The 20,291-nt window shown below is 39.6% G+C and overlaps 1 protein-coding gene across 1 annotated transcript in view; it reads right to left on the bottom strand.

The window, feature by feature from the left end:
• Positions 1–454: 454 nt before the first annotated feature.
• The window catches only part of smarcc1a (SWI/SNF related, matrix associated, actin dependent regulator of chromatin, subfamily c, member 1a), a 31,001-nt gene continuing 11,164 nt past the window's right edge, over positions 455–20,291 (bottom strand). The window contains exons 9-27 of the mRNA XM_053327305.1: positions 19,879–20,004; positions 18,269–18,387; positions 18,028–18,158; positions 15,438–15,475; positions 14,110–14,231; positions 13,939–14,010; positions 13,731–13,844; positions 12,684–12,837; positions 12,412–12,522; positions 12,142–12,201; positions 11,126–11,384; positions 10,814–10,975; positions 9,236–9,291; positions 7,759–7,912; positions 6,975–7,153; positions 6,558–6,692; positions 2,686–3,037; positions 2,373–2,498; positions 455–1,223 (exon numbers count right to left, since the gene is read on the bottom strand). Of these exons, the coding sequence (XP_053183280.1) occupies positions 1,129–1,223; positions 2,373–2,498; positions 2,686–3,037; positions 6,558–6,692; positions 6,975–7,153; positions 7,759–7,912; positions 9,236–9,291; positions 10,814–10,975; positions 11,126–11,384; positions 12,142–12,201; positions 12,412–12,522; positions 12,684–12,837; positions 13,731–13,844; positions 13,939–14,010; positions 14,110–14,231; positions 15,438–15,475; positions 18,028–18,158; positions 18,269–18,387; positions 19,879–20,004 (2,565 nt within the window). The 3' untranslated portion in view covers positions 455–1,128. The remainder of the gene's footprint in view (positions 1,224–2,372; positions 2,499–2,685; positions 3,038–6,557; positions 6,693–6,974; positions 7,154–7,758; positions 7,913–9,235; positions 9,292–10,813; positions 10,976–11,125; positions 11,385–12,141; positions 12,202–12,411; positions 12,523–12,683; positions 12,838–13,730; positions 13,845–13,938; positions 14,011–14,109; positions 14,232–15,437; positions 15,476–18,027; positions 18,159–18,268; positions 18,388–19,878; positions 20,005–20,291) is intronic.

Here is a 20,291-nt window from a genome sequence, read left to right as displayed (position 1 = left end):
AAAGCTAGCATTATTATTATTATTATCCTTGTTGTCAAAGAAAAAAAAAAGACTTCACTGTGGACTTTGTAGTAATCATGAGGAGACAGAAGAATATTTTAAAACTTGTCAAATTTGGCCTATTTTTTATTTTCTTCTACTTTTCTACATGAGAGGCACAGACTGCTCAAAAGGAGGCAAAGCAGATGAGTGAACCGCCATCAAACACCCCTCTGACTTGTACAAACACACACACACACAGAGAACTACAGTGTATCATTTAAAGAGGAGCGAGAGGTAGATACTCGACAAGACAAGAGTGAGGGCAGGCTGGGTGCTCTGTGTGTGTGTGTATTTTATTGTCTGAATCATCATTATCTTGTGTGTCATAGCTCAGGCTGATCAAGCGTACACACACACACACACACACACACACACACACACACACACACACACACACACACACACACACACACACACACACACACACACACACACACACACACACACACACACACACACACACACACACACACACTCACCCCCAGGTGTGTGAGGGGGGGGGGGGGGTTCTCTGGTGTCACTAGCTCCCCCTGGTGTTTGGCTTGGAGTAAAGAGGCACCAGACAGGAAGAAGTACGTGTATATGTATGTGTGTGTTTTTGTGTTAAGAGACGGGAGGGGGAAGGGGAGGGGTTTTTTTTACAGTGTCATTTAAAACAGCATTGAAAAGAGAAAAGGTGAGACACAGACGGAGCTTTTTCATCTGTTCTGTCTCCTTGTTTTGTTTTCTGTACACAGTCATTCACTCCAGCCTCCATCTGGCCCAACAGAGCAGAAAAACAGTGTTTATTACTAGACGAACCTTGCCGCTGTGCCCTGAGAGGAAGTCTGGATGTGTGTGTGTGTGTGTGTGTATGTGTGTGTGTGTGTGTGTGTGTGTGTTTGGAAAAAACTGGGTCACCCTTGCCACTGAACCTTGAGTGTGTGTGTTTGTATGTTGTGATGAAATTTATGGTAGTTTTGGGTGTTGTGGGGGGAAATACCGAGCCAGTTGCAAAGGCCATCAAAAAAAGGGGGCTGAGGTTCAGAGACAGAGTTAGTTTTCTGTGCGTGTGTGTGTTTGTGTGTGCTTTTGTGTGTGTAGGTCTTAGTTGTCAGCCACGCGTCCACTCGTAGGCGCCGGAGGACCAACAATGGGAACTGCAGGTACCGCTTCAGGCTGTGCAGGTGGTGGGCCTGGGTCTAAAAAAGAGGAAAGAAGGACGCTCAGCTTAATGAGAAGAACACAAATCTGTTGCTTAACTCATTACGTAACGCTATAATGTTTATTTCCTGGCGTATTTGTCTGTTTAGAGTAACAGGTGGAAGAAATCTGTTACCAACATTTGACGAAAATCCTGTGTATTTTAATATAACTTATCTCCTTTTCTCTGCAAGGACTTTTTTCTTAGGGTTAGGGTTAGTGCTTTATTGTTTCAGACTTTAAGACTTTCTTAAAAATGGAAAACACGCTTAGATCTTGAACTGCTCCACTGTGGCGAGGGATCAAATGCACATATTAAGTTTTAATGGCTCAAATTGTTAAATAATTGTGTAAAACTGTCTCCAAACCAAATAGTCCAGGATCAGTGTTGTTTCTTTTTCGGGTGTGAAATCTACAAAAAAGTTTAAATGCTGAAGCAGGCTTTTGATTCCCGTCATCCAAGAACATAAACATAGAAATATTACATTATTCTTCAAAGTGTTTATGGTCAAATTGAAGCCGCAGTGCTGTAAATTATGTACAGTACAGACTTTTTTTTACATTGTTTAGAGCAATGTTTTTTTGGATCATGTGAAGTTATTTTAGATTTGTATGGTGATATTTAAGTTCATTAACTGCCTGAATTTTTAAAAATGTTGGTATTTGCTTTAGTTGACATCATGATTTGAGGTGTTGAATAGCTGCAGAAATAAATGCAAACTTGAGGCTTGGCGTGTGATAAGATGTTAATATAATATATTCATATTAAAAAACAACTGTCTGCTCTTGGGTCAAGACCATATTTAGATTTCCAGAAACATTTATGGTGTAAATACTAGTTTATAGAAACATTCCTACAGTTTAAAGTAGGGATGGCTCGCAAAGTTAAGTTGAGGATTTGGGCTTAGGTATCACATCGGACGGGCTATAATTGTTTTTTTCAATGTTCAATCCTGAAATTTTGACCAATATCGGACCGATACCGATCCTGAGTATCAGATCGAGCCATCCCTAGTTTAAAGTACACTGGCTCTGATTAACTGAACTCAGCACCTCAAATAAATCCCCAACCCCAACACTTTTATACATGTGAACAAACACAACTCAATCATAATGAGTCAATGTGGCAGAAGGGGGTTTATACTCACACATGCCGTTGGGAGCTCCAGGGTGGCGTGGAGGCATCATGGGAGGCATACCGCCAGGAGGGGGGCCAGCAGAGGGCGGGCCAGGTATCATACGGGTTGGCATCGGCTGGCTTGGTCCCATTGGTCCTGTAGTGGAGAAAGCATTCAGATATTTTGTTGAACATGGCGGAGAGGACAGCGTAATGTCTGACACTTACTTGTTTTACTAAATGATGACGAAAATCACCATCTTGTCGTCATTATTCTTATATTATTTTCTCTCTCACGCAGTATTTTTTTGTTCGAGTTTTTTTTTTTTTTTTGTTCGACTCACCTGTCTGTCCTGGGTGGTGAGGAGCCATGGGGTGGTGACCCATCGGAGGGTAGCCAGGGTGCATGGCAGCACCAGTTGGGGGCCCTCCGTGGTGGGGCGTGGGTGCTCCATGGTGAGGTGGTGGTCCTCCGTGGTGAGGTGGAGGTCCTCCGTGGTGCATGCCTGAAGGAGGAGGCCCTGAGTGGGGTCCAGGACCCGAAGCCTGTCCCTGTCCTTGAGCCTGAGCGGCGGCGGCAGCAACGGCGGCAGCTTGCTGCTCCATCTGCTGCCTCGCCTTCATCTCGGCGTATTTGAGCTGCTCCATGTGGAACGCCTGACGCTCGGTGAGCAGCTGCTGCCTCTGAAGCTCCAACTGCAGAGAGAGATGGAGAGAGAGAGAAAGATGGAGAAAGATGGTTAAATGAAGAGGTTTGTTATAACCAACAGTGAGAGAGTGAACAACGGGCAGCTATAATAATAATAACTGGTGGGTGAAGGTCAGTGTAGAGCAGCTGTTTCCCAAGATGTCTGAGGAACACTGAGGGCCCATGAAATGATCACTGAGGGTCGTAAACCAAAACATTATATTTAATTTGACCACCATTTGTCCCTATTTCATCCTCTAATAGCACAAAATAATGTGGAAGAAGGTTCAGAGGGTTTTCTTGGCACACTATTATTTATAAGGTTTTTTTTAAACATAAATGTTAATAACCAATCATCGGGGACGTGTGGTTTGATGTTTTTGTCAGAGAGAACATTTAATACCAATCAAACTAAAAACACTAATAAACAGTGTAATGTTCTGCCGTCCCCTGCAGGGAAGGTTGCCTGCATGTCTGCACAGGAGATGCTGCATGAACAGACCTGTGAAGCCATTGATTCTGTGTTTGTGTCTCCAAGCTGAACTGTGCGAACCTTTGTCTTTGTTTTTTTGAAGATGTTTTACAGCTATGGCAGCAGCAGAAGTTTGGTTTATCTTCAGTGCTGAGAAAGCTTATGTAAACCAGTGCTATTCATGCACTATTTACAGCTGTGAAACTGGGCTACAATCCCGATGCCTCCACCAGGAAAACACAGTTTTACACTCTCACTGGCGTCTCCAGGGATCGTCCAGCGGCGGGACACACACAGCTGAGGGCTTTTCATTCAGCCTGTAGAAGCAGGTAACAGTTTCACTTGCCTGAATATACAACCGCTTTGCTCTGGAAAATGTTTTATTTGCAATTCAGCTCCCTCACAAAGAGGTAATTCGCTGTGTCCTCTTCAGGCTCTGTGGAAGACTTGGACCACATGGGAAGCCAACTTGTACCGAGGCCAACACTGGCAGATGAACTCTAAATATTTACTGGCCACATATATTTATTCAGCGACCACATGACTGTGTAACACTGTATATTTATGGACGATCATTTAAAAAACCCTGTATTTTAATGAAGTGCTTTCCATGTCCATAATCATACCTTTATCATCCAGAATCACCACTGTCATTTTTACACACACACACACACACACACACACACACACACACACACACACACACACACACACACACACCTGCCATCACTTTACATCAATGTGCTTCATTCTTAAATTATTTATCCATCATTTTAGATTTTGGTAATTTTCAATCCCAAATTTATCAGTTTTCTAAATTCCCTCTGGAACCACAAACAAACAAACAAACAAACACAGGTTTAATTCAGCTGTTTTGTTTTTTAACGCCTGAAGATATTAAGAATTTGGAGCAGTTTCGAGACTATTTAAAATCAGAGAAGACTGAATAATAATGTGCACACACACTTGAGTAAAAACATCAGGTGCCTTTTGTTTTTTGTTAACCTCAGCTGGGTTGTGATCACACTTCAGATCAATCCGACTGATCAAAAATAAACATTGTACAGATTCTACTTTTAGCCATGATGTCTCAGGACAGAAATTGTTCAAAAGAGTTTGAGTGTGTTTGTTTTTTCCCCCCAAACGCTGAACATAATTAGATTCCATAAAAAAGGTTTGAAAGGATTCAGACTAGAGCTGCACAATATGTCCAAAATCTCATATTATTATACTACCTGATATAACATATTTTAATTCAATTAATAAATAGTTGGTCCGTTGGAGACTACACACATTAACAGCTGTACTGAACACGCAGTCCATTCATTGAACATTAGGTGGAGTCCTGTGTGTTCTCGTCTGAATTTCATGTGGAATCAAACCCATCACTTCACTTTTGGTCTAAATATAAACAGTGTGTAGTGTGCTCTTCACTTTTTCAAAATGATGATACTAATTTATTGGACTGTTAAGTGTGAATGTAGGGAGCTTGTAAATGTTTCATGTTGTCCAGTGTAGGGCTGCAACTAATGATTATTTCATCATCAATTAATCCAATCATTATCTTCTCCAATAATAGTTTTGTCTATAACGCGTTAAATTGTGATATTTACAATCTCTCTGTGATGTCTACATTTGCTTATTTTATCTTACAGTCATAAAGTGAAAGATTTTTAATTCACTATCATATATAACAAAAAAGCAGCTTGAAAGTGACTAGGGCTGGGAATCGATCAGAATTTCCTGGATCGATCCGATTCCGATTCATAAGGTCACGATCCGATTCGATCCACGATTCGATCCGATTCGATTCGATATCGATCTATTTACAGACATAATGCAAATAAATACTGTCCCATAGACAAAACAGCTCCATGTGTTTGTGATTGTGTATGTGTAAGAGTGACACAGAGAGAGAAGAGTTTTGTCTAAAATAAATACTTGATTCTTGATCAAGTATTTATTTTAGACAAAAATCCAAGTATTATTTGAAATTTCAGTAACATATCCATGGCATTAAAACAATGACCAGAACTAAACAACAATGGCCAAATAAAATATAAATAAATTAAAATTAAGTGGCCCTCTATATTGGAAAACTACAAGAACCCCCTGTACCCAGTCTTTGACAACCAGATACTTGTGAAATGCCATTTACAGGTTGTTCATGTAACAGATGGCTTGATTGAAAAAAAAAAAGAAAAAAAAAAAAAAAAAAAGTCTATTCTTTATACAACATCACACAGAAGGAGACACAGGTGACTACATTCAGGAACAACTTTTCTGTACTGCAGTATTCTCCAATGCAGCCATACAGGACAATCACCTTTTTATGCTCAGGCGTGAGAGAGAGAGAGAGAGAGAGAGAGAGCGAGAGAGCGAGAGAGCGAGAGAGAGAGAGAGAGCGAGAGAGAGCAAAGCCAGTCGGTCATGTCAGCTGACTATCAGCTGATCGTAATGGCAGCATTTTGGACGGAGGGAAAGGGAACCGTTTTCTCCGTTTCATGTTTTTATGTATTTAATAGGTAAAGATACAGTATGCATAGACATGCTAGTGTTGCCAAACATCAGCCTTCATTCCAGAAGGTGATTTTAGTGGTGCCGCTTCAGCCATCTCGCTATCTTAAGTTTCGGTTTCGTTTAGCCGGCACTCGCTTTTTATAGTGCGCCTTGCGCGTCAAAGAAAATAGTGCCTTTAGTCACCTGGAAAAGATCGCTCCAAACATTTTTGGATCAATATCGTGCTTTTTCAGCGTGAATCGATATCGGATCGCGGATCGATTTTTTGACCACAGCCCTAAAAGTGACTCAAAAAATGGTTGCAGATTCATTTTTGAGTCAATAAACTATTCGATTATTTGACTCAATTGTTGCAGTTCTAGTGTTTAAGATGCACATTTACACTTCAGGGAGTAGTTGTGACTAAAAACTGCATTATGAGCTTCCGTTAACAATCACCTTCATTATTAATAACAAGCTGAGAGCTCTTAGTGAGTGTACATAGTGTCCATACATCAGCCGGAATGCAATAATCAATACTGTTCCCATCAACTTACAGCCTCTTTCTCTCGGTCCATGATGGTCTCGAGCTCTTCGAAGTGCCTCAGCTTGATCTCCAGCTTCTTCATCTGGGTCTCCACCAGCAGAGCGACCAGGGACTTGATCTTCCTCTCCTCCACCGCTGCCAAGTGCTGAGACGAAAGAGACGACAAACCATGAATATCTGATCGATCACAACATCATGACTTTGACGTTCAGCTCGTTCTTTCCGCATTTTATAGAACATAAAAGAGGGCAGAACATTAGCAGATTGAAGGGCTTCTAGTCAAGAAAAAGTGAAAGTTTAAGTCTAAAAGAATCCTGAAGGGGAATTACATCCTGCAGTACTGTGGCTTTAGTGCACAATATTTGAGCATTTGACATGACAACACAGGCGAACATTAAAAACATGAGACTTGCTGTGCTTGTCTCACCTTAGCTTTTGTGGCAGCAGATGCGAGGGCAGCGGCGGCCGCAGTTGCGATGTTACCCTCTCCGATGTCATGCTCCAGCTTCTTCCTCTTCTCCTCTCCCTCCTCTGTAGCTGCCTTCTCCTCCTTATCTTTCTCCTGATCCGAGGACGACGTCTCCATTGCTTCCTCCTTGTCTTTTTCTGACAGGAGGGAAAGACAGAAAGCAGAGAAGACAGCGTTAAACATGTAAAGAAAATATCCTTCTGTATACTTGTGTAAAAGTTTTAAAGAAGAAAGACTTTAACCTTTGCTGAACAGTGACTCCTGTGGCCACAAGTGGTAACTACAAGATAACTCCATAGTTTGTACTCGTTTGAATTTTGTGTAGTTTAATATGTTTTATTGATGAATTTGATGTATTTTAGAGACCCAAAAGTAAAACATGGTCATTATAATTTCCTGCAGGCCAAAATTAAGTTTTTAAATGTCTTGTTTTGTTTCACCAACAGTCCAAAACACAAAAACCTTCAGTTTACAATTACATAAAACAAAGAAACCCAGTAAATATTATATTTGACAAGCTGGAGGTAGAAACTGTTTGGTATTTTTGCTAATCATTAAAGGTTTACTTTATTAATACTAACAACAACAAAAAAACCCACACACCTGATTTTACATGACAAATATCCTTGTTGGATTAAAACATCTTGTGATAAGAAAATATTCTAGTTGCAAGCTTTTGAACAAAGACGTGCATGATATTTCTTTTTTTATGAACAATTTTTGACATGAAACTCAGCATTACCTGCTGGAGTGGTCTTCGCCTCTCCTCCCTCTTCGCTCTCCTCCTCACGCTCCGACGTCTCCGCTCCTTCCTTCTTTACTTTCTCCGTGGTCTCTGTCTTGTCGCTCTTCTCTGCGGACTCACTGGGCTTCTCGGCCTCGTCCTTCAACTCCGCCTGAAGGATGATGGGGACACAGAAAAAAAGTTATATGTAAAGTCTCACTTTGACCAAAACTAAGAAAAAACCCCCACAAATAGCCAAAAAAGAGGGTTATGTCTTCAACCAAAAATAGCATAAGAGGTAAATGTGGATGCAATTACTGTAATTTTTATTTCAAATCTAAGTGGCCAGTAAACGCTGGTCAATGCACAGGACACAGTAACACAATACTGGGTCGAAGCGTGACCCCCTCTTCACTTTAGGAGGGAAAATCACTATGATTGTGTCTAACACTGGGTTAATGGATGCTAATGAAGAAGTCATCAGGCGCAAAGCTGCCCAGCAGAGCGAGGACAACATGAACTGCTATTACATTCACCCGCTGGGCCTTTTCCAAAACCAAGAGGAATGGTCCAAATGCGGTGGAAAAGACCAATTAAATACAAGATGGGAGAGATAAAAAAAAGTGCTGGAGGGAGGATGAATACAGAAGACCAGCATCCCTCAACCAACATGTGCAATTTAGTCATCTATCACAAATATTAAGATATATTACAATGAGTGCTTCTAACGATCAAGGGTTCGGAAATGAGATGTGAGGTTTTAAAAATTGTCCAAACAAACAAAAAAAAACGATTTTAAAATCAAATCAGTTCATCTGATTTGCAAAGTTTGAAGGCATCATCCTACATGTCACGAAATACCTGTGATTATAGAGATTTGCATTTGTGAGTCAAAATGCATGTCAAGGTCTCTTTTCAGTGTGCACCCGACCTCTCAAGCACTCATTGTAATATATTTACATTTTTCTTTAATGTGTGATAAATGACTAAACTGCACATATTGGTTGAGGGATGCAGCACTTTTTCTCTCTCTCCCACCTTGTATTTAGTTTGTCTGTTCTTATGCACAGTGAACCCCCGAGAATTACATCAAAGGCCAAATCTTGATTGACAGCTTGATTGCAGCATAACTCTGCAACATTACACTAATATTTAGGGTGGAAATCGACCACATGGGCAGTGCAGCACCTGGTAGAGTTATCTTGTATTTTGTCTTGAAAACACAAATAACTAACTAACTAAATAAATAAATAAATAAAGGAAGCATTCAGGTGCTTTTTGGATTTGATAACTGAATGATTAGCTTTGAGAGACACATTTCATTCACCATCAGAAAAAAGCTGAGAAATCACTGTAGCAGAGTCAGCTGGAGTCATCAACAAGACTGATAAAGAAGTGTTCAGCATTTTGGTCAACTTATGCTTTTCTTAAGTGTGTTTCATACAAAGTAACTTTCCCTGACTTTTAACCTATTTCTTTTATTAAGTAGTCTTACCTTGTCACCCTGCTGGGAGTCTGTGTCCGTGTCCACCTTTTCTGGTTCTGTGGTTTCTGTAAGTGACAGATGGGCGAAGAAATGTCACATCACATCATACGCTAACACTGATCATGATTATTTACTGTAGCTGAAATGTTCTCTTCAATTTCCCCAGGAATCGTTAAAAACAAGTAAAAAAAAAAAGGAGGGTGAGATTCTGTTCATGCATTCAAAACCACGACATAGAAATTACAGAATAAATCATTTAACACATTGATAAGAGAATGAGGCAACAGTGACATTAGCAAAGGTTTAAAGTAAAAATGCATTTAAAATCTCTCTCTCTCTCTTAAAAACAAGTCTTTGAGAGGACATCAGGAGAGGAAATTAAGGCCAAAGGCATTTTAAGTGGACAGGCCCACAGGGAAGAGTGTGGAGTGAGTTTAAGTGTGTGCACGCACTCACAACACACACACACACACACACACACACACACACAAGCGACTGAATACATGTACGATGAGTGTGAAACCATGTCCTGGGTGCACTTGAGCGTGTGTTATGGGTTTGAATATTGATTGTGTGATGTGTGTGTTGGTCGGGCTCTTTGGGCCATTCGAGGCACTGAATGCATTTAAGCTTATTGATTCCAACTGTGGCTCTGGAGGGCATTAATTCAGGTGTAACGGATGATTGTGGTATATTGTGTGTGTGTGTTTGGAGAGGAGAGGAAGAAGTGAGCAACAGTGGAAGAAAAAAAAGAAAGAAAGAAAGATTTTTTCAAGAAAGCACAGAGCCAAATAGAGGAGGAGAGAAAGAGATAAGCACATGGTAGAGTGTGATGACCCAGTTTTCTGCTCTCCCTCCTCCCTCTCCCCCGCCCCATCTGCCACCGCCGTTTTAATCCACTGGTTACCACGGCTGTACACACACACACACACACACACACACACACCAATACTCCTGCATTGTTCATCCCTCCGCTGGTAAATTGAGAGGTGTATCGACTTCAAACGTCAAGACGTGATTATCTCTGCCTCATACTCAGGTGAAAACAATCTCTTTTTTTTTTAGAGCAGGAGGTAAAAAAAAAACAAGGATGAGAGCAAAAGACAGACTGCTGACACTGTCCACTCTTATAATGTCCTCACACATACACAAAGGGCAATATTCTGCATCACAGATGTGCCCGTCCTGCCTGATGCCGAGTATCTGCTGCCCTCTAGTGGCCGCAGACATCACAACACACAAAACTACCAAATCTTGTGTGAATAGGATCAAATATTTACTGGTTAAAGAAGACGACTAATTACTATACTTGTAATCCCACACTTTTCTAAAATCACGTTTTTCTGTTTCGTTGATATTATTTCTGTTTTTTTAACTATTTTACTTTTTATTTCATTACTAGTGGGTTTGCTTGATGCTATTAATGGAAAGCTCTTTGTAACTTTTTTTCTGAGAAGTATGTAAATAAATCTCTATTTACTGACTTAAAACAATGCTTCCATTTTCCCATACAATTTCTTTAATTCATGGGTTTTTGGCAGCTCAGCTACTGTTTCTGGCCGTCAGTCGTCATTAAGTGTTACTCACCTGTTTTTTCAGGCTCATCTGGGGCGGTGCCAGCGATGCCGCTGCTCTCCAGGCCGAAGGCGGGGTCTACCTTGCCCGTGCTCCTGGCTGCCTCCTGTACCTTTTTCACGTGGGCCTCCACCAGTTCAGCTGGCACCTCTTCACGCACACGGGAGAACTCCTCTGCAGATGGAGGACATTTCCCATTTTCATTTCATGGCTGATATTAATATGATACTCGCGATTGTCTTGTTATTTGCAAAAAATGTGACTGCTGGATCGTTTTGGATGTCATTAACAGTAAATGTAACAGTCAGAAAAGTTTAATCTCACCTAAGGCTGCCCTGGCAGCAGCAGAAGCCACTCTGGGGTCGACCACAGAGGCAAGGAAGGCAACAGTGCTCATGACGGGGTTTCCAGACTGGCTGAAGGGTATGGGCTGGTAGGCAAGAGGGCCCAGAGAGGACTCTGTGTTCTCCAGGTATGGATCTTCGATGGGGAGCCGCAGGAAGTGCAGGATACACTCGTCTTGGGTGCGTGAACCAACGTGCTCCGACACTTTGTTCCAGTCGTCTTTGAACATCTCAAGAGCCTGTTATCAGGTGAGGGAGTCATAATATTAGGACTGCAACAAACAGCTATTTTAAAACTAAAAATCAAATCAAATCAATCGTTTAGTCTGTGAAATGATTAAAAAACAGTGATTGAGGCCATTGTGATGTGTTCAATTTGCTAGTTTTATCTACTAACAATCCAAAACCTTAAAATATTAAATTCACTGTCATATGATGAAGAAAAACACCAAATCAGCACATTTAAGAAGCTGGAGCCAAACACTGTTGGACATTTATGCTATAGAATTTGATCGACTAATCAATTAATCATTGCAGCTCACATAATTAGTCTTAGAGGTTGTAACACCTCCTTAGCAATATTCACAGAGAAATGCAGGAAAATATGAAGGTGATAGAGGACAGAGGTAAAGATTTAAAGTGTTTAAGGGCAGGTGAGAAGGAAGGAGAGATACAGGGAAGAGGGTTTTGCACTGTGATAAGGAGAGTAATTAAAAAGTGAATAAAAAGAGGAGAGAAGGCCACTGTGAGTGAGGAAGGAAAATTTGATTCAAAAGGTTCAAGGCTTACAGGAAAAGTTTGAAGAATGAGGAACAAATGGGAAGAAAGAGACGGGCAAAGACAAAGGGTGACAGACAGAAGATGGGAAGGGAAGGATAGACGAAAAGGCAACGCAAAACACCCCAATGTTTTCCATCAGTGTTTACAACTGAGCAGCTAAATATAATTTACAGTGTTTGAGCAGATTCCTCCTTTCCTATTTACTGCGGGACTCACCTCCAGTAGCAGTAGAGTCTCCTGCTCGGTCCATTCCCTGGTGGAGGTCACGGCTTTAGCCTACAGGAAACCACAAACAATCACATTAAGACAGTAAACAAATAATAAGAACGTGTATAAGGTATATTTTAAGTAGGAATTCATTTTCAGCAATTTTTGCCCTCAATCACTGTTTACCCTTTTTCTCTTTAATTTACTATTTTAGGAATAAAAAGGCAATTGTAATTCTAAATGTAGAGAATCATATGAAGGATGGTGTCATGTGCTCACCTTTTTCTTGTTGTAAAGGTCAGTCCGAAGGCCGAAGTTTTGCAGGTCGATGGCCATGGCCTTGTCTTTGCCTTTGTCTGGGAAGTTGGGCATCTGCTGTGGAGGGGGGATCTGGAGGGATGAAACGCGACACATTTATCAACATTTAGTGCCTATAAAAAGACCTTTCTATCAGTTTTTTCAGTGTGATTTTAAACATAATCTCTTGGAAATAGCACACAGGGAATCGGTTACCGTCACTAAGCCAATATGTTTTTTCAAGTCACCCTTACCGGTGGAGGTCGGTGGTTCAGGGGCATGAGGCCTGAGGGTGTGTCAGCCAGCACCGTGAAGTGGGGTGTGGGTGGGGGGCCCATGGGCAGTGGGCGACTGTCTGAATCAACCTGATAGTTCACCAAACCCCATTGCTCCAAGAATGCATGGACCCTGGAGACAAGACAGCCATTAAATTAGGGTTGGATAACTTTTACATTTGAAGATAAATTTAACACGCACATATAACAAAATAGTAAAGATATAAATATAAAAAGGCAAATATAAAGGGTGAATTTATTTTTTTTTTAAAGTGAGAAAATATAATATATTTACATTGGCTAATATTGGCATATTTCTTCTAAACATATTTAATAGCACTGTTTCCCACAATACATCTGTGCAGTTTTAGCACTATTATAGAGTGACACCTGGTGAGTTTAGTAGGAATAATGTTCATGAGATTTCTCGTCTATCGCTAGACCTGATCGGATCATTGTCAGGGCTGATCTGGGAATATTTTAATGGACTTGGTATCGGACTGAAAAATACAATCCTTTTTCTTTTTTTTACTGTATTTTGTGCAACTTGGCCTGCTAGTATTAAAGCAGGCGGCTACTGACAAGAGTTCAGACACTGAGGTTGAAAAAATGCATGGACTTACTCCTCTCCAAGACAAATTATTATCAGTTATTTTTTGGACCTCAGTGTCTGAAGCAGTGTAAAGAAGAAACAAGTACTACTGGCTGCTGCTTTCACTGGTCAAAATGACAAATGTCTCCAGAAGCAGGTTATATCAACTGCTGCTAATTACTGTTAATTTTGTGAATAATGATGATGAGTGGCCAACATTAAACTTATTGTATGTTTTGTTTGCTCTCTGCACGTGTCAAAGAGCGTCCAATAGAATCACATAAACTTAACCTTCCTGTTGTCCTAGGGTCAATTTTAACACGGGAGGAAAACAGTGAAGCTTTTAAAACTTTATCTTTTTGAACCTTCAGTATTTGGATCTAGTAACTCAACTCATAAAAAATTAAAGACTCAAACTGAGAAACTTGGCTCACCTCATGATAGCGCAGACATCTCCGGTCAAGTTCCTGCGGCAGGAAGTGGAGGTGAGATACTCTTGAGGGTTTAGCCGATACGTGTCGATCATGAAGTTGCGGTACGCCAGGTATCTGTTAGGGAGTCGGGAAGAATCACGTTAGCGGGGCACGACATTATTGTAATATGCAGCTAATGTGTGGATGCTTGGTCTGCGTCTAAACTCACATCTCTGGAGTTTTGGACTTGTTTTTTCCGTTGAAGAACTCAGGCAGGGCTCTTCTCTCAATTTCATGGATGCTGGCAGAAAAAATAAATACATAAATTAACAATTGGGAATCAAATCTACAAACACACACAAGCCTTTTCCTGTGACGTACATCCTGACCAGGCTCTTACCAGTTGTAGTCAAACCAAGAGCTGTAGCTGGGGATGATGATGTGGTGCGTCTGTTCGGTCACGTTGTCTTCGCTGGCGTCTATCAGTCGGTTTACTTCAGCTTTGCCCTGATCCTCGTCATCCTGCATTCAATTAATTTAGACGACAAGTGTTGAAACACCTAAATTTGCCACCATGGGGATCAATAAAGTGTAATCTTATAATAGTGGTGCATGCATGAAATAAATACAATCCTAAAGACACAACAGCACTAAACAGAGAATAAATAAAGAGTAGAAATAAATAAACCTGCAGCAGGATGAATGCAGGTTCTGTGTGAGCACAACTAAAAAACAATTATGGATTTTTACTATCGACTATAATAATAATACAATAATAAAACAATTGACCTGCTTTTATTTTTATGATGTTTTATGTTAGTTTCTTTATGATCTGTCTTTTACCTTGATGCTTTTACCTTGTAGCACGTTGAGATTTGTTTCAAATGTATCATGAGTTACAAATAAAATGTATTATTACCATTATCATCATTAAAGGCTAGATGCTTTCAAAATCAAAGTCTTTGCCTGCAAGGAAACGGAAGCGCACTTGGTGCTATATAAAAAATGGTTTCACACTAAAAGTCCAGTCTACAGTGTTAATTAATGTATTGCATGTTAAAAAAATGTAAAATGTATTTTCATGGGCACTGACAACTTATTTATCTGCCTGAAAAGTAAAAAAAAAATGTATTAAACAATTTCTCATCCCTCAGACATGTTTCAGGATAAAACTGATCCCCTGAATTCACTTTGGGGAACATTCATAATAATTTCTTTATCTCATTGTGATTAAATTGAAGTATTTATGAGAAAAGACGGATGACAAATTTTGTAAATGTTTAGCATGAGGTTTTTCTCATATTTTGTGGGGCTCATTTCATTAAAAAAAAAAAAAAAATACTTTTTACTCTAAAAAACATCTTCCCTACATGATAGTATACAGTGCATCAAAGCAGAGACATTTTTAGTTTATGTGGCATTTAATTTAGAAAACTGAGCTACTGTTTAACCAATTTTGCTTCTTTTTTTAATGGACTGACATGGCATTGAGCTCTAATAACATGTCAGTGTCAATTTATAACATTATATACACAAATAGCTAAAAACATATTCAAAGCCTGATTAATAATGACTATAAATAATTGGTTGAAGTCCTACTGAGCAGCCAAGCAAATGGTTAGTCATCACTTGTTATTTACATCTCTCTCACTCGCACACATCAGCAGTGTTTAATTTGTTGATGATATATAATACTAAATAGACAAGGAGCTTTAAAAATCATCTCACCTTTCCACCAGACAGCACAGAGTCGTCCTCCATGTCATCTGAAAGACAATAAAACATTCGATTGTAGTTGAGAAACATCACACGGCGGCACGGTCTATACTGAAAACTTAGTTGGGAACTGATCACAGTAAGTTTTTGTTGTTGCTGTTTTTCTAAATGAGTGATTAATTCACACACAACTAGACAGATAATTTCAGTCATAGACACATACCCAAGTCAGCCACATTCCCTCTTTTCACTGGAGTATTTTCACTGTCTCTCTTTGAATTTGCTGTGTATATAAATTAAAAAAAAAAAAAGAGTAAAAAAAAAAAAAAAAAAAAAAAAAGAAAAGATATATGAGCATTGAAGTAAAAATTTAAAAATAAATAAATTCAAAGACAGTTTTTAATTCAGCTGCAGGCAGAGAGGCATTAACACTCTGGTTTTTGAAAAAAGGGACACTAAAATAGACTGTGTGTTAGGAGATTTTTGTAAAAGTGGGACATTGCAGATGGGACTTGGTCTATAAAGAGCATTTTTAGTCAGGATTGTGAGTTTAATTCTTTTGAAAGAGGATCTTGAAGGAGAGAAGAGATCGAGCTCCATTCATCGCTGGTTAATTCAAAAAACGCGTCCTCAGGCTGTTTTCCTACTTTGTCTGACTGCAACATGATGCCTATCTGTATGTTTGTGAGAGGAAATGACTTTTCTGCTGCAGTGATTCAGAAACGAGCACAGAAACATGCTACAGATTTAAATTGGTCCTCTGTTATCCGTTTTTAATAATTGATTGTTCGTTTATATTGTGTGTTCAAATACTTTCTTCTTTGTTTTTTAAACCTACAGTACAAAAAATACAAATTTACAATGAAAGCAAAGAAAACTTATACATGTTCATATTTGAGAAGTAAGAAAGAGGAAATGTTTGGAATTCTTGTGTGATAAAATACTTTAACAGTTTATAAAAAATAAAAAGAAGCTGGCATTTAAGTACCTCTTAACTGACTAATCATTGATTTCTTGTCTTAGTAAAAACACTCTTCATAACTTTCCCCCTGTGATTGTGCTCCCTTTGTCCCTTTTGGTGGACTCTTATTTTTAATTTGTATATTAGTATGTTTTTGAGAACAGGAGACACCTGTACCATGTTTGTTCATGTTTTCTTCTCTCCCTTTTAAAAAAACGAAACAAAACTTTGTGTCTTACTTTCTGTAAACTTGTAAATGAAAATGGTTTGTTTGCCTCAATAAAAACATATATTTAAAAAACACTACAGCACTTTTTTGAATTGCAATTTAGACTGACAAACTTTCTAACAGGATTCAGAAATATAGTGAACATAAAAATAGTCATTTCTGGCCAAAAACATAAGGCCTTGATGATGACAAAAAAAAGGATAAGCAATTCTTGTTCCATTTATTTAAACTCCATTATGTCAAAATGGCTAAAAAGAACACAGACAAAGATTGGTGGGTAGTGTGCACGTCAGTAAAGTACAAGTTAAAGCAAAATGCAGCAGATGGAGTTTGACCAAAACCTCGAAAGGACTAACATCAAAACATTTTATTACAAGCTTGAAACTGTCAGCATGCAGACGACCTTCTTCTTCTTTCCCTTAGTTTGTGTCACTTTCCCTCCTCTGCAGCTGCACGTCTGCTCTTCAGTTATAATCTGACACAGCGTTGTGACTAAGAACAAGCTGCTCAGACTATAAGACCAAGGGCAGATCTGTCGCTAAGCCTCGAACTCCCAGAGCCAGGGCCAATTTTATTCATTTTGTTGATGTTGATAATACATATGCACAAACTTCAATTTAACTGCAGTGCATGATTAGTATTAGTAGTAGTGATTTATTTCAATCCTAATTAACAACCCCCCCCCCCCAAAAAAAAGGCATTAAATTGAGAGAAAAACAACAAAATATTTGAATTTTTAATTATATTTCACTCAGTAAAACTGCCTCAACTGAAATGTGTTCAGATGTTTCACTCTTAACCACAATTGTTATAAACTCAGATTCAGCCAGCAGTGGGTTGAAGTTACTGCTCAGAGAAATTGATTTTTTTTAAAAAGGGCTTTTTAAAGAAAAACATTCAAGGCTGCAGCCCTAGAAGGCGACCCGTCTCTCCGCCCCTGTTCAAGGCTGAACTTGCTCCTCAAGTTCAACTACAAATCGTTCGCGCCCTCAGGCTTCAGGCTTCTGGCTCATTCAGCATTAACAGCACCGGGGGAAATCTAAACTTAGAAAACGGTGACGGCCAACTTTCTGTCAATCATTTGTACACAGACCTCGAGTGCTCAAACAATCAATAGAGAGTGAAGTTAATAAACAGAAAAAGCAACCTGATCTGCAAGTGTCATTATCAATTAATCATTAAATTCATCCTCCACTCAAATAAAAGAAAACGTGTTTTTTGCTTCTTGCAGAGTTGATGCAATTTTAATAGTTTTAACAAGATAATGTAACTTTTTTGTGTGTGGATCAATAGCACAGCTCTTCTTGGGTTGACATTTTAACCAAACTGCTGACTTCATCTGATTGTTCAAAGTGATAATGCAATAATAATACTTTTTTAAAAGCTCAGCCCCCACCTCCACTGGTACATACCATTTTTGGACATGCTGCCCTCTTCCATACTGGCACCGGCCGAAGAGTCGTCCATGTCCTTAGTCATGTCCTCCTCCGTGTCCTCCTCTTCGCCTCTGTGGCCCCGTCGCTTCCAGTGAGGCCCCGGGTTCCTAAAATCGGAGTCACAGTCACGTTAATTGAAACTGGAAACACGTAAACCAGAATGTTTTGCACACACGTTCAGGATTTGAAACCTAGTGTTAAAAACCCGCTCCCTTACCCCTTCTTTCCTCCCTTCTTGCGGGACTCGGCGGGAGTGCTGGGCGGCGAGGGCGAGCGTCTCCTCTTCTTGCCGGCAGAGTTGGCCTTGCGCTCCTTGCGATCGGGCGTACGGGAAGACTGATCAGACAAACCCCGTGCAGCGCAGGGAGCGAGGGATGGAGGATGAGAGAAAGAGCCGCAGAATGAGAGGATGGAACGGTTGCACACACAAGGAAGGGAAGCAGTGGGAGAACGACGGCCGGGGGGAAGAGGAGGGGAGGAGGGAGGGTTGGGGTGGGGTGAGGATGCTGTGGTGGTGGAGGAGACGACCAGGGTTCCTGTGTACTGACTAGGGCTGGGCGCACTGAGATTTTTGTTATATAATCATCAGTAATGCGGATATAATGATTGAGTGGATAAAAGGCAGCAAATATAACAGTCTGCTATGCTCAGAAAATTACATTTTTACATTATGCAGCCTTTAAAAAGCAGGAAAAGACACTTATACACCATATTACGATAATCAAAATCTAAGATGATATCTATAAAATATCACAATAAGGATATAATATCGATTTATTTCTCAATCCTAATAACTGACCTCTCCTAAAATATCTCCTCTTTTATTCAAACTTCCACTTATTGATTTGAGTGTAGAAAGGTGAAGAAACGGTCACCTACCACCTAACCTTTGTAATGTTTATTTGTCTTTTTTGCAGATTATTTTATTATATATTATTTATTTTATTTTCAATGACAATAAAGCTACTACTAATCTAATCTAATATCAATTTATTGCCCAACTCTAATACTGACCTCTTAAAATATCTCCTCATATATCTAAAATTTCCCTTGTTGATTTGATCATTGTGGAGAAACAGTCATTGTACTGTTTAACTGTCTTTTTTGCAGATTTTTTAAATGTTTTCTTTCCCTGTGCAGTCTGTTACCAAAAGGTAATTTTAAAAAAGACACTTCTAAATCAAAACACACTTTTATTTAGCTGCCAATTTTACTTGTCTTATTATAACGGGCAGCATTGATACATCTACACGAGCAGTTAGTTTAATATGAAGCATAAACTAAAAGGTGCCTCCATATATAAAAGTCTTCCCTCTTTATTAAATCTTTTACATGTCATCTAACTGCAATCATGTGAAAAATTTGGGTCTGTACATTTGCAGCTAGTAAAGATTTCTTTATAAAATTTACCAGCCCTGTCTGATTTTTCCAAACGTGAACAGAAACCCTGTAATACATCAGAAGGAGAGAAAGTGTAAAAGGAAAGGTTTTTGGAAAGGATGGGCGACAAACAGACGCAGGAGGACGATACACAATCCACTTCATGCGACAAACACAAATCTACGGAAAGGACTTAACACACACACACACACACACTCAACATATCGTTCAGTACACAACTTCTGACTTCTTCTGTTGTTTATCAGCGTCAGTTTAGACTCAATCAGAAAACTTGTTGTTGACACTGAACATGCAGAGAATGGGAAGTGTTTGGGCTCATACTGTAGCTTCAAATTTGTACCAATTAACAAAGTCTGGATGAACCTTTGGGAATATTTAAACACACACACAAACAAACAAACAAACAAACACAAACACACACCATACCTCTTCCTCCTTGGGGTAGACTCTCTGGCGGAAGCAGACTGGTTTCTTGTTCTCGTCCACCTCGTAGTCTTCTTCATTCATCCACTCGTTGAAGGCATCAGTATCTAAAACCCACTTGGCATGGACCTGAGGGGGGAAGAGAGTCGACAGTGTGTTATATGTAGCTTATCCGACACTTCACTTTTTTTTTTAAAGCTAATGCTTTCTTTCATCGTCTCCCCCAATCCATACTGGAATAGTTTTAACTTTGAACAATGATGTGCTGCACTGTTAAATCAAATCAACTGCAATCAGAGCATCACCTACACATCTGTTACAGGTTGCTGGTTGGGTTGCAAACAGGTGGAATAGTTCCAGAAAGTTAAGCTGAGGAATTTTGGAAATACTCCAAGCTGGAAACTTTCCATGGGAAT

This window comes from Scomber japonicus, chromosome 10 (assembly GCF_027409825.1).
Source record: "Scomber japonicus isolate fScoJap1 chromosome 10, fScoJap1.pri, whole genome shotgun sequence".
In the NCBI taxonomy this organism is placed as follows: Eukaryota; Metazoa; Chordata; class Actinopteri; order Scombriformes; family Scombridae; genus Scomber; species Scomber japonicus.
The sequence above is the reverse complement of the archived record's forward strand: the minus strand, read 5'-3'. Positions and strand labels throughout refer to the sequence as shown.